The sequence below is a fragment of the Helianthus annuus genome, chromosome 6 (genome assembly GCF_002127325.2).
Source record: "Helianthus annuus cultivar XRQ/B chromosome 6, HanXRQr2.0-SUNRISE, whole genome shotgun sequence".
Classification (NCBI taxonomy): Eukaryota; Viridiplantae; Streptophyta; class Magnoliopsida; order Asterales; family Asteraceae; genus Helianthus; species Helianthus annuus.
In genome coordinates this window covers 77,568,971-77,583,873 of record NC_035438.2, presented here as the reverse complement: position 1 = coordinate 77,583,873, position 14,903 = coordinate 77,568,971, and the positions used below count along the sequence as shown (strand labels likewise).

The 14,903-nt window shown below is 37.9% G+C and overlaps 1 protein-coding gene across 3 annotated transcripts; it reads right to left on the bottom strand.

Moving 5' to 3' along the window:
- Nucleotides 1–399: 399 nt before the first annotated feature.
- LOC110936014 (WD repeat-containing protein 62) lies at nucleotides 400–10,547 on the bottom strand. 3 transcript variants are annotated; one of them, XM_022178358.2, is made up of 20 exons: nucleotides 10,391–10,547; nucleotides 10,051–10,269; nucleotides 9,314–9,422; nucleotides 8,828–9,202; nucleotides 8,684–8,739; nucleotides 8,405–8,594; nucleotides 8,066–8,121; nucleotides 7,726–7,987; nucleotides 6,666–6,829; nucleotides 6,453–6,595; nucleotides 6,264–6,365; nucleotides 6,042–6,180; nucleotides 4,809–4,895; nucleotides 4,568–4,729; nucleotides 3,853–4,164; nucleotides 3,620–3,780; nucleotides 1,825–1,940; nucleotides 1,400–1,704; nucleotides 1,101–1,289; nucleotides 400–962 (listed from the first exon to the last, which is right to left on the bottom strand). In XM_022178358.2, exons 1-20 carry the CDS (start codon nucleotides 10,436–10,438, stop codon nucleotides 483–485), a joined length of 3,675 nt encoding a protein of 1,224 aa, XP_022034050.1. In that variant the 5' UTR covers nucleotides 10,439–10,547; the 3' UTR covers nucleotides 400–482. The 3 variants fall into 3 exon arrangements, with proteins under 3 accessions (XP_022034050.1, XP_022034051.1, XP_035830552.1); XM_022178359.2 differs by having other exon boundaries at nucleotides 6,666–6,826; XM_035974659.1 differs by lacking the exons at nucleotides 10,051–10,269; nucleotides 10,391–10,547 and having other exon boundaries at nucleotides 9,300–9,424.
- Between the last annotated feature and the right edge of the window lie 4,356 nt (nucleotides 10,548–14,903).

Below are 14,903 nucleotides of genomic sequence, written 5' to 3'. Positions count from 1 at the left end.
TGGGTAGGGGCTTTATGACTACGGGCTTAAATGCATAACGCCCCATAACTCCCACCCGCACACGTGGCGCGCCACATGTCGCATAACGCCCCCAAAAGGGCTTTATGACTACACATGGCCTTAGTCATAAAGCCCCTGAGTGGGCGTTATGTGACAAGTGGCGAAACGCGTAAGAAAGGGGCTTTATATAACTTGAGTGTGTAATGGGGTTATACATGTATAGGGCTTTATAGATATATGTATGTATATGTGTGAGTGGGGAAGGAATCATCACGCCGTGATAATCATCGCGGGAGGACAAAAGATTTACCCCATAATGCCCCCTGTAATGGTGTTCCGGGCGCTATGGGGGTGTTATAGGAGAAAAGGGCGCGACATACAGCCCTATTACACATGCTCTAAAGAAAATGTTATTTCCGATTAAGAGGATATTGTGATATTGATATTGAAAATATGAAACCACCTTATATATACACCGTTTATCATGAACTTGTGCAGCTCTCCTTAAGTAATTCAATAACCCTTTGAGATAAACTCTCAGCAAACTTTCCTAACAACGGTTCAAAACCGGGGATATCCACTTTGCCTACACCACACGAACTTGCAAACTTGACAATTTCCTGTACATTTCTGGCTATTGATGGAAGCATTACTGCTGCCTCTGCACAAAACTGGGCTTCAGATGCTTCTGCACTGTTCTCGTGCGTCGATGTCACGTCTCTTAGTCTAGAGCATACCTCAAGGGCAGTCTTGCTTGAGGCGTCCAAACTTCTTAACGCTTCTACACAAGCATCGAATATGTTGTGTTTTTCGTTTCTGATCATGTCACAGACTTGTTGGTCCTTGATCTCTGTTGTTTTGACTTCTGTTGACTTTGATGAGGAAGAACTTGAATTACTTTGGGAGGCAATGCGGTTTGGGCTTAGCGAGTTTGGTGGTAGTGTGTTTGAGCTTGCTGTGCCCTGCCATCAAAAAATATTATATCATTTCAACAATAGAGACACGAGCGTTGGCCATGTAGGTTGATGGAACACTTTGTCTAAAACTGTTGAAATAAATTACATTGTTAATTAATATAGTTCTGTAATCATATATAATACCTCTTGGTTACTACTTCCTCTTTCTGAATCCTCCTGTTTGGTGAGACTGATTTCTTTTGCCGTGTTTGTAGTTTGACAAAGGTCCATGATAGGCGAGTCAACTACCAAGGTTTGACCACGAACAAGATCCCGCCACACAGTAAACCGTGCAGAATAGCTTTTCCTTGCAGATGATTTAGGTGATTCTAACTGAGAAGGCAGAAAGACAATATACGAGTTTATTAACCTATTAACATGCTTGAAACAAAATATTAGTATGTATAGGAACGCATTCAATACAGAACCAAAATTGTAGTAACCTTGGACTTGGAGATTGCTGAATTATTGCCAGAATTCAGGAAGCAGTTATCAGCAGCAACTTCGTTCACAGATGTAGAAAGCCGCAGCTGCTTTGAATTTTCGACGGAAAGTTCTTCCCCTAAAGCATGATGGCTTAAACAACCAGATCCATTCACTTTAATGTCAATGTTTACGCATGCAGCCTGCTCAACATCACAGTTACTGTTGTAGTTGTCAGATGTAGGGTTCAATTTGGTCACACTAGGTTTCATGGACGAGTGTTCCATGAGCTCGATTTCGGTTTCCTCTAAAGCAGGGCTTTGTGCTGCAAAGATTCATCAAGTAGAGCAAATAAGTGGTCAATTAGAAAAAATAACTCTAAAAGTAAATTAATAAATAACTAGATACATGAAAGATTGACAGTATGAATTTAGTTTGGACTTACATAAGTCTGAAGATAAGGGCACCATTCGTTCCTTCACATTGTATGCCTCGGGAGAATTTAGAAGATCTAAACATACAGTGTGAATGGTGAACCAGCGCCTGTCCAAAGCAAAGCTCCTGTAGCAGATTAAAATAATTAGAAGAGTTCAGACCACCAGTATGCTATGGGTCGGGTCAACCCAAAACACTTTTTGTCCACCAGTCTCAAATTCTTTCATATATATCTAGTGTGTCATTTATGATTATTATTTCAGTAGTAATTCTTACACATTCTCTACATATACAAAAACGAAGTGGGGGAATAGTGCCACGCAGCTGCGTGGCACTTCCCTATTGGACCAACAGTTTTATTGTTTTATATTCGTTTTAAAATTACGGCTTTGTCCTTAATTTAAAATAAAATTACGTTTTTGCCTCCAGCTCAAAATAAAATTATGTTTTTATCACTCGCTTAAAATTACGATTTTGCCCTCGGCTCAAAATTATGATTTTATTCCCATATTACAATTACAATTTTGGCCCCAGTTCAAAATAGTTTTTTCTTTTGCCCCAAACTAAAAATGACGACTTTGCATTTTCGCCCTGTTTCAAAAATTATGATTTCGCCTTCAGTTTAAAATTATGTTTTTATCCGGTTCAAAATAAAACTATGCTTTTGCCCCTTATTCAAAATTACGAATTTGCCCTCAGTTCAAAATTTTGATTTTGCCCCAACTCAAATTAAAAATATAGTTTTGTCCCCAGCTTAAAATTACGATTTTGTCCTTAGTGCAAAGTTATATTACGATTTTGTCTCCGGTTCAAATTTATAGTATTACCATCACTTTAACTTTTGCCAAATTACGATTTTACCCAAGTCAACAAATACAACTTTGCCCTCAGTTCAAATTACAGTATTGCTATCGTTTTAGTTTTTTTAGCAAAACTATAAAAGTGTTTTTTTATTAGTTGACTGGATTTAATTTTTTCCATGTCAAGGAGCTTCCTAAAACTCGCTCATTAATCCTTACAAACTACAGTTTTGCCCTGAGCTCAGAACTACGGTCTTGTCATTGTTTTAGTTTTTTTCCCTAAGAAAAACTATAATAGTGTTTTTTAATTGATTGAGAATTATTCGGCCATCGCCCCGCAACGCGGGCGGTGGCATTAACTAGTTTATAGACATTTAAAATGTTTTATGCATAAAGAATACACTTTGGACCAGTTAGATCCATTTCCCTTTGTGTTCCTTTTTTATATTACATGTTTAACACATGACACGTTCAAAAGTAATTGGACAGAAATTGCACAATGTTAGGACCTTTGTTTTACAAAGCGTGTGACGATCCGATGCGTTTTGATCCCAAAACCGATGTGTGATGCGCAATGCGTGAAGCGCGCGCATCATGTACGCAAGGTGTTCATTACTTCGTTATTAAAAATTACTAAAAAATTATATATAAATAATATTTTATCTTGTTAACTTTTAAACACTAAAATATAAGATATTTCATCATCTCTAGTCAGATTTGTTCAATTAATGGTCTAATTTGTTCAAACGCTCGAACCCATTGGTCAATCAATAGTCAAATTTGTTCAATAAGATTTAAAAAACTCAAGACCCACTGCAATCACGGTCCAATTTGTTCAAATACCGGTCCACTGCATAAGACACCACATTAGACCGCATCATGGAATTGGATCGCGTGATGCGATCTCATCAATGCATCATGTGATGCACGATTTTAAAACCAAGCTTAGGACTGAAGTGTACATGTATGTACTATGTACTAGATAGTCTCAAAAATAGAAAATACCTGCAAGTTGCTTGGGTGGTTGAATCTTTGCTGTAACTAGGATCAGATAAATTTCTGGATGATCTTTGATTATGATTGGACGGTGTATGTAAAGAAAGATTCATAGGAGCATTTCCCGCACTTGTTGATTTGGAGGGAGAATGATCTTCTAGTCTAATTTCCTGTTACCAAAAAGCAATGCAATTATTAGAGACCACCGCTATATGTTATATATATATGTGTGTGATATATACCTCAGATGGTATAGGGTCCATGGGCATGACAAAAGGACTTGTGACTTTAGATTTAGCCCACTGTGGAAGTCTGGATATACTAAATCTAAACGTTGGTGTCTCTTGAGGACACTTTCCTTCACGAAGCATAGTTGTAGCAGCGGATCGCGATCTGAGATAATTTTCTTCATAATATTTAATTTGACCCGCAGCTGTTCGCTGAGAATTGATGTTTGGGGACAACGGATGAGAGCTTTCCTTGATCCTCAACAACATCCTCGATGTCAAGAGTACAGGCACTTTCCAAACAAATATACAGCCATCACTTCCTACCTGAGAACATCCAACAAATTAAACTGTTACTAAAAAACATAAAAAAATTCAGTGGGGAACTGAGGGAAACCGACTCAAACGAACTCTGATTGGACTCATTCCAGCTGCATGGAACCGGCTCGTCGAACCCTATAATATATATATTTAGGGTTTAGCTTTTAAGGTTTATAGTTTAGATTTACGGTTTAGCTTAGGTATTAGTCTTATGGTTTAGCTTTAGGGTTTAGGTTTAGGGTTCAGAGTTTCTAGTTAGGGTCGACAAGTCGGTTACAATACCGCTTGGATGAGTCCAATCAGAGTTTGATTGAGTCGGTTCCCCACTTTTTTAGTGTTCCCCATTGAACCCAACCCAAGAATGAAAAACTACAAATTATTTGAATTTCTAAATCATCTATTTACTCACAGAAACCAGATGTTTGCAGTCAGGTAAAAAGATGATTCCGTTAACTGCTTCACCGTGCCCTGTTGCGCGTGCAACCATCTCGCCATTTGTAATATCGTACATGCAGATGGACTTATCGGAGTATGAGCACACCACATAGCTACAACTGGGGTCCACACAAACCTGAGGACCAAATCTGTTAGCAAATGATATTTAAATTTTAATTACCATGATGAACATATAAGGAGTGAACAACACTTACTTTGTTTGGGTCTCCGAAATCTCCACCCTGTTTAAATGATCTAATTACTTGCCCAGCAGCAATGTCCAAAATGTTTATCTTCTTATCCTGTTGTACCCAATAAAATCTATTAATTGTTTTAGGCGTTGTGAACATATTTGATTACGGCTGAAAACGAACCGAACGTTCAGCGAACAGTTCGTGAACCGTTCCGCGGGAAGTTCGTTTGTGTTTGTTTGTTTAATAAACAAACAACACGAACAATGATTCCGTTCGTTTAGTTAAATGAACAAACATGGACAAAGGTCGTGTTCGTTCATTTATGTTCGTGAACATTCCGTAACATGTTTGTTTATGTTCGATAGTTCATTAGTGTTCTTAATTTTTATATATTTTATTTAAATACTTCAAAGTTCCGACAGATAAAATACTTAATAAGTATCAGGTGCTGTTTGTTTTTTAAGAGGTAAAATGTCTGCAGTCTGTGGGCCACATCTGCAAACATCTGTAGAAGAACAGGTGAACCAAACCTCTGCAATCTGCAAGAAGAAGGTTGTTTGTTTTTTAACGTATGTAGAATTCTAAAATAAATTGGTGGTGGTGTACGGACGGTGGTGGTGGATGGTGGTGCTGGTGCTGGACGGTGGTGGTGGACAGTGATGGTGGTAGACAGTGGTGGTGGGTGGTGGACGATGGTGGTGGTGATGGACGGTGGTGGGTGGTGGACGGTGGTGGACGGAGGTGGTGATGGACGGTGGTGGTGGGTGGTGGTGTTTAACCCTCTGCAGACCTTAGAAGATCTTAGAAGTGATTGGGCCAAGTCTGCACCAAGAAGAGCTCGCGCAGACGTTTTTTAATGAAATGTCTTCAGAAAAACAAATAGTCTGCGCGTGGCAATGTCTACGCGTGGTCTGTGCGGCGCAGACAGAAGAGCCTGAGCAGAGCTTTTCAGGAAAAACAAACAACACCTCAGTGTATTATATATATTACGTTCATGAACGCTTGCTTGTGTTCATTTGTGTTCATGAAGTCATGAACATTAGTTTGTGTTGTTTGTGTTCATGAATGTTCATTACCTAAAATTAACAAACGAACACGAACATGAACACGTTGATTTCCTTAACGAACGAACACAAACATAAAATCTTGTTCGGTAAGTGTTCATGAACACATATACAAAGGTCCTGTTCGTGTTTGTTCGGTTCGTTTGCAGCCCTATATTTGATGAATTGGCACAATTTTAAATCCACTTGCCTGTCCCACTGTAACAGCTGTCTCTGTCGTTGGATCGATGGCGATATCATATATAGTTCCATGAGATGCTTTTTGCTGATGTGGATCAGAAATATTATAGTCTTTATCGCTTCCAGCAACTTCATGAAAGATTAGGGACCTACAAAAAAGAAAATATCAAGTAAATCACTAAAGGATCTATGTAAAAAGATATGGTAAATTACTGCATTATTAGATACTAACCTATCAGAACCACAACTGATGATTTTGTGCCCATTTCCAGTGAGTTTTACCGAAGACACGGCAGCTGAATGATCATCAATACGGGCAATCGGATGAAAGTTCCTGAATAGGATAACACATATAAAGATTCAAAGACAAACAATGGAACTCCAAAATGTCTGTCAAGGGTAACAGTCAAATAAGTCAAACCTGTTTACATCAAAAAGATGTATCGTTTTATCGCGTCCACTTGATGCTAGAAAGTAGTAGCTTTCTGAATCCTCAACAGAATTGATACTTTTTTTGACTGGCACGCTGAAATTCAAGGAAAGAACTTCTCCTACATGAACATCCTGCAAGCATGTGTTATTAAGTGAAGAAAAGACAGAAGAAAACCGAGAATCAAATTTTAAGGATCCATACCTGTATGCATGTATAATCAGATGTGTATAAGTTGAAAATATGCAGGTTTCCATCAGAATCACCAGCAGCAAGGTGCTTTCCATCTGAGCTAACTGCCATAGATCGATACCCTTTAGTGATAACACCTGATACCACCGACTCACGTTCAAAAGTTCCAGCACCTACTGCAGAGAGAAACAATGCATGAATCAACGACTAAACACAATTAGAGGTGGCAACTGGTGAGTTACTGATAAAGGTTGGGTTGACCCAAAAACACTTTCTGATTCATTTCTTAAAGAGATTAAAAATGACTTATGTGTTAAATATGGTTACAAAAACATTAGGTATTACAGTTTAGAAGGTTGTATGCAGATATATGTACGTTGATTGACTTTCACCCCGTTTGGTAGGGGTGTTCAGTATTCGATTCGGATTTGAAAAATTCAAAATTTGACTCAATTCGAATTTCGAATTCGGTTTTAAAATATTTGAGTTCAATTTGAGTTCGAGTCAAGTAATCGAATTCGACTCGAATACCGAATTTATGATTTTCAATCCGATTCGAAATTCGAATTAACTTATACATATATATCTTTTTATATTTATATATACATGAATATCACATATACACACACATATGGAGAAAACTTTCTAAATTTGGGTCTCTAACTCTAGAAGCCCTTATAATTAGTTTGTAGTAGTTTTAAGAAACCAAAGTAAAACAATTTATTATTTAGGGTGAATTTTGAATTCGAGTTTCTAATACGAATTGAATCGAATTTCGAATCGGGCATAAAATTCGAATACGAATTCGAACCAAATAAATCATATCTTAATCGAATACAAATTCAGGTAAAAAAAATTCGAAAAATTTGATTTGACTCATTCGAAAATTCGTTTAACACCCCTACCGTTTGGCATGTTTCCTTTTTAGCTAACTTTCTTATTTAACATGTTTGCGATAAGAACGCAACGCAACCCAAATCAACCTATTCATAAGCAATCAGGTCGATATTTCCACCTCTTACAATATATTCGGGTACTCTCAAGTGAAAAAACAATATAAGAAACATGTTACCTAACCACAAAGTGTCAAGTGGTTCAGTAGTGACATGATGTTGACCTATGGCAAACGTTGACTTCCTTTCTGTTGATGCAGATTGCAAGGCAAGATCCCATAACCTAATAGTACCATCTGCTGAACATGTCGCAAAGGAAACTCCGCCAGTACAGCCTCTAGCAACACATGCAAGAGATGGATCATGCATGTTTTCACATGAAAGATTCTTGATATCCCATATGCACCCACTATGTGAAACTAGCACACAACACTTGGTAGCCTAAACAAACACAACAACTGTTTATTACAATTTACACCAAGTAGTCATAATTGTAGATTTACGTAGTTAGGCAATCACCTGGAATTTTCCATGAATGTTCCAAACGTAGAGACTCTGGTTTCTGTAAACCACCACTGCAAGATATAATGCTTAATAGTTGGACAAATAATAAACATAAAAAATTAACTTAAAACCTGTATTCAGGGGAGGAATCAGAGGGGGGTCAAGAGGGTCCGTTGACCCTCCGGTCACCGGAACTTTTTAAATTTTTATTTATAAATTTTGAGTTTTTGAAGAACAAACTTAGAGATGGACCCCCTAATTTGAACCAGTATAGAATATAAGCTTATGATGACCCCCTAACTAAATCGTTCTGGTTCCGCCACTGCCTGTATTATAGAATCTAGATATGCTTACCGAGCTTTTCTGAGGTAGAAAAGTGACAAGCTATTGCATCTGGAAAGGTAGCCTTGTTTTCTTTGTCATCACTATAATGCAAGTCTCCAGCATATTCAAGAGAACCGACAGTGTACAATTTCACAATCCCATTGTTGCATGCACATGCAATGAACTCCTGTGATGTGGATAACGCATAGCCTTTCTCAACCTAATAGTTTTAAGATACACATGAGTCATGACATGGAGATATTGCATGAAGCAATATTGTTTGCAAGAAGATGGAGACTGTAGAATTACCATTAGATTCACTGATTGTGTAATTGTCAACCCACCATGTAGAACACATAGAACACCTGTAAGCAAAAGAGGGATATACTTCAGATATGCAAACACAAACCGAAAGTAACTGCATCCATGAAAGAAACAATGCAAACCAGCTACCTGAACTTGTTAGCGCATATACAAGTACGAAATCACCACCATTTACGTCAGCTACATTCCCATTAATCTTAACCGGAGATGCAATATCTGTAAATGTGCAGCCTTTGTGATGACCAAGATTAACATGTTTTCCATGCATTGTTAGTGATACTGCCTCAGTTTTAGCTCGAGATTTTACAGGCAATCCAACGGTCCATATCTTTATGTGTTTTTTTCCAGCAGTTAAGATGCACTTTCCATCTGCTGAGAAGCTAACCGAGGCGACATCAGAAAAGGGTGAACATGTTTTCAGCTTTTTAATTAGTGTCCCGCTGCGCCAATCCCAAAGACAAAGGTATCCATCTTGAGGGGTTCCTACTGACACCAGATGTTTACCTGGACATTTTATAAGATAAAGTATAATAAAGTACAGTAAATAAATGAGCACAATACGTACTGGGATATTGGAAAAGATATTAGAGAGATAACTGACTTGTTTCAACTAACCATCAGGTGAGAAAGCAGTGCAAGCTACACCATATCGATGGCCATTTAGTTCTGAAATGGAAGCCAAAGATGCAGAGCTCCATACTATGACAGCAGATTGCTTCCCTGACTGTTAATGATGTAACATTGTAACATAACACCAAGAAAGTATAAGTGGTAGTGGTAGTTAATAATTTCAGAATAATGGGATTGATCACAGGCAGATATTGCACTTTAATGAGATTACTCACATAGATGAAACAATACATTGAAAGAATATAAAAACAAAGAAGGTAAAAGTATACAGTCCCATAAGGTTTTGATTAAAGAAACGCAAGCAATATAACACTTGAATACATTCTGTCAGTAAATCCTTTCGTGAAGACGTAAATCCTTTTGTGAAGATTCAAGTGCTTATTTATACAATCTTACCCATGCAGAAGAATCTTTCATGCATTTGACTTACTTCTGCATTGTTCGTATAATCATATCAACTAAATTTGAAAATAATCTACAGTTTTCCACCATGTGGTATTATTATTTTTAATAGGAAAAAGTTTATAAGTGGACTCTAATTGTCAAACACAGGTATTTTAACTAAACATGAAAACCTAAATTGACTTCATTAGTCAAAACCACTGGTCAACTTTCCATTTTGACAAATGTTCCACTTAACCACAGAAGTCAAACTACAATATTGTATATTTCAAATGCATAAAGTAATACACAACAAAACTCAAGCAGTGTTAATAATCAACCTCTCCAGCTGCAATGTAGCTTCCATCATGAGACACAGCAACACAGGCCAAAGGCTTCGGCAACCGATTCGAAACCACAAAGTGCGATTGAGTCCCTAAATCAACGTCATACAGCACCGCAACACACCCTGCCGTATAAGCAAACTTCGAATCGAAACCACTAGAAGCGAAACCGTTCGCATTCCTCACCGTCAATCCAATGATCTCTTCCAACTCAAACTGCAGATCTCAAAACACAAACAAACATCTCTAAAATATCACAATTTGAATGAATTCAAACCCTAGTTCACAAGTTATGTCAAAAATTGCGTGATTAGTGGATGAATGATGATTAGTTTACCTTCGAACAAGAAGATTGTGGCTTCTTGAGCTTGCGAATTGGCTTCATCTTCGATTGAAATTAGGGTTTGAAGAGAGGATGAAGCGGGAAAGAAATACAAATGAGTATAACGTTATGTCATATGTGCGTTTTGTGTGGATAAGTTTAAATTTGATATGTTTTCGGTTAAAAGCTTAAAAGTAGCTTTTTAAATGTGAGCATTTAATGTGTAGTTAATTGAGTCGATATGTTACTATTTATTGATGTATCACACAAACATATAACTACTATCTCAGCTTAGACTGAAGGGTATGGGGGTCGGTTGAGGCCCGGCTAGGACTGGCGTCAGTCCCCCACACCGCCCCCCATAGGGTGGGTCGGCAACATCGGCTCCCCACAGCCGGATGTGTCGTGCCTCTTTCCTCTCTCCTTCTCTCACATATACCTATACATACATACATACATATATAGGGGAAGGTTCAAATGAAAACCACTAGTTATTGTGAAAACTAGAAAACTAACTAAAACCCACTAAAAAGGAGGGAGGGAAGACTTTTAATGAAGGAGGGGTAAAATTGGAACAAAAAATATATAACTTTTCAAACATTTCTCATTTCTCCATACGTTATCATTTTAAAACAAAAATGGCACCATAAGATCACAAATTTTCTTATCTTTCATTCAAGTATATTCGAGCATATTTTTTATGACATAAAAAAAGATTTATGGTGGCGTCTTGTTTTCAATACTATTATTATAGTAGTGCACATGTGCAATATAACATGTACTACAATGTGCATTACATGCTTAAAATTAGTTTTTTTATTCTAGTTTAGCTTTTAGGGTTAGTTTTTTTTGAGGTTTAGGATTAGGATTAGGTTTTTGGGTGTGGGGGGAGGGGGGTTTAGGTTTTTGGGGGGTGGGGGTGAGGGGGGTTAGGTTTTTTTCGGGTTTATGTTTAGGGTTTAGTTTTAGGTTTTCGGGAGGGTGGGGGTGGGGGGGTTTAGGTTTTTTTAGGGGGGGGGGGTTAGGCTTTTGGTGGGAGGGTGAATTTAGGTTTTGGGGGGGGGGGGTGGGGGGTTTAGGTTTTTGGGGGGTGTCGGTGGGGGGTGGGTTAAGTGGTTTAGGCTTTCCGTATTAGTGCACATGTGCAGTACAACCAAAATTTTTTTTTTTTTTTTTTGAAATTTTTTTTCCATATATAAAAAGTAGTGATTTTTCTAAAAAAATTGTAAAAAAAAAAAAAAAAAAAAATTGTATGTTTTTAGGTTTTTTTAGGCTTTTTTAGTTAGTTTTCGAGTTTTCACAATAAAAGTGGTTTTCATTTGAACCATCCCCTACATATATATATATATATATATATAAAGGGGCTCATCCCCCACCCCCTATGTCCATCCCCTCCAAGCCGAGCCTACGTGGCGCCTACATGGCGCCTACGTGGCGGCCCATCCCCTTGGGGATGAGGCTCTCCATACCCTTTAGCCTTAAAGGTTTTTTTTAGGATATTAGATAGGGGAAATCTCGAAACTAGACAGAATTGGTTAATATTTCGAAACTAGCCAAAGGAAACGTCTTGTAGAGACGCTACCACGTTGCTGAAACGTCTTGACAATGGACCAATCGCTGGCTGCCACATGTCCGACAACGCTGAAACGTCTCAGAAGTCTTAGCTGAGACGTCTTAACATGGCTTGAGACGTTTCCACACGGCTTCATATGGCTTGAGACTTTTCCACATGGCTTAAGACTTTTCCACATGGCTTGAGACTTTTCCACATGGCTTGAGACGTTTCCACATGGCTTAAGACTTTTCTACATGACTTGAGCCCTAAAATGACATTTAACTCTTTATAAAATTAACCTTAAATTACGTTAAGGGTCCCGTATACAGTTATACGGCCCGTATATAATAAAATAAAACTAACAAAGTTTGTGCCTTCAGACTTTGTCAGTTTTTTTCATTCCATACGGGCCGTATAACTGTATACGGCCCGTATACACCATGTGTAAAGAATTTGTCTGGTCGTGTACAATGGATACGAATATCGTATACGGGTCGTATAACTGTATACGGCCCGTATGAAAAGAAAATTGGATTTTACCCAAAGTATTTAATGGATTTAAGGTGTCAATCACACGAGACATTTTACAGTCGTTAGGTGGTCAAATCTTTCTAAAAGTAGAAAAAAATAAAACTTTAACAAGTAACAAAGACTGAAAAACAAAAAAACGTGTCGTATGACTGTAATAAAAAGGAAGGGTGAGGCATTTGATGAGAGTTGTAAGGAGAAGCGTTTTAATCACTTGTTTTCAACGGAGATGTAATGCAATAATTCTGCTAGTGGTCGGGCTTCCAATGCTTACACAGGGTGATAAACAACGCTGATATGAACCCAAACCAACTGCTTTGTCATGAGTCGTCGGGAAAACTTTTCCTCAGGGGAGGGTGAGTAGTATGAGTCTGAGTCCATTATGGTTCGTGAATGTTTCGAATCATCATAGAAGACGTGTCGGGTTCTGCTACAAGAGTATAAGGATTTTGTTGGTTTGTTTCCAAGTCGGGTTTAGAATGTTTGAAGTATTCTTGGTTCAATACCAACTCTTCTGAAAGACAAGAATACAACGTTCATGTATCACAAGGAATGACCGATCTAAGGCAGAGAACCTGAAGTATTATCTGTCCTTGCTGCCTCTTCGGTTGGTAAAAGACATAGGATGGTTTCTAATACAGGCTCTTTGTCAGTTGTGGTTGATTTATAGCAGGAGGTTATGAAACGAATATATGTTTATGCGAATTCACAACATCCTTGCTTTATTCTCTTTAATCTATTAGAACGGTCCTTGTTTTGTCACGTACATGCGTTTAATTCCCAACATCATCTGTTCATCATTGTTCTTGAAGATGAAGATGAAGATGAAGATGAAGATGAAGATGAAGATGAAGAAACGAGGGTTTATTCTCATTAATCTATTAGAACGATCCTTGACTTGAATTTGTGGATTTCGGTTGGATCAGAAAAACTTAACAAGAGAATCAACTAAAAAAATACAATTGATTACTCGGTCGAATAACCGGTCCGTTAAAGTTGAGCTTCCTGATGCAACTTTCACAGTGGTACCAATGTCCTACTACTACAATCCTTCCAATGCCTGATTCCGATACAACCCTCGATGTTGATGAGTGAAAGAGTTAACATTCTGATTCGGATTCAGGAAGCAGATGTTTATGAGTGAAAGAGTTAACATTCTGATTCAGATTCAGGAAGCAGATGTTTATTAATGTTTTGAGAAACTAACAAGGTAAACCTGAATTTTCAAAATTTTAGATACTTACTTGAATCGTTAGTAATGCTAGATGTCATTTTGGCTGAACCACAACCTATTACCATTTTTTACCATGCGTATACAGGTCGTATATTGTTTATACGGCCGTATACGACTTGTAAAAAATATTTTTACCGATCGTATACTATGTATACAATGATTGTATACGGGTCGTATATTGTTATACGGCCCGTATACTATGGGTAAAAAATGGTAAAAATTGGTTTATTCTCTTTAATCTATTAGAACGATCCTTGTCTTGAGAACCTGATTCTAATTTAAACAATGGAATTTGTGGATCAACAGAAATAACTGAAAATAACTCGCCATTCTCTTGCATCTGTATACGTTGATTGTGGATTTAAGTTGCAAGAATTGTGTCTGTCGCATGGACTCAGACTCATACTACTAGCAGAACCCGACACGTCTTCTGTGATGATTCGAAACATTCACGAACCACAATGGACTCAGACTCATACTACTAGCAGAAGAACCCGACACGTCTTCTGTGATGATTCGAAACATTCACGAACCACAATGGACTCAGACTCATACTACTAGCAGAAGAACCCGACACGTCTTCTGTGATGATTCGAAACATTCCGAATCACTAGCAGAAGAACCCGACACGTCTTCTGTGATGATTCGAAACATTCCGAATCACTGCCGTTTTTTCTCTTCCGGTTACCAGGCCCATCATCTCCGTCTACGTTTGGTTTCAGCTACTGGAGTGAAATATTTGTTGGAATTTGTGGATCAACTGAAATAACTGAATACAACCGGTCAAATCACACACTATATAAAGTGTAAAGTTATCGTGTGTTGTAGTTTGTAATAGATTAACTAGACCCCTCAAGTTGTCATTCATAACAACTAAGCGTTTGGAGAAGAGTATGTTGATATAGGAGAGTTGATGCAATTTTACAAGCATTTTATCATGTGTTGTAATTTTAATGAAGCAATGAAGATTGAATATGCTGTCACAGTTGTCAAGACTGTTTGTCGGGTTTCCAACGTTCTACAGCACAAGTTCATCACTGGTTTCTGCAGCACAAGTTCATCACCGGTTTCTACAGCACAAGTTCATCACCGGTTTCTACAGCACAAGTTCATCACCGGTTTCTACAACACAAAGTCATCATCAGTTTCTATAGCACAAGTTCATCACCGGTTTCTACAGCACAAGCACATACACAATTTGTTGGAAGAAC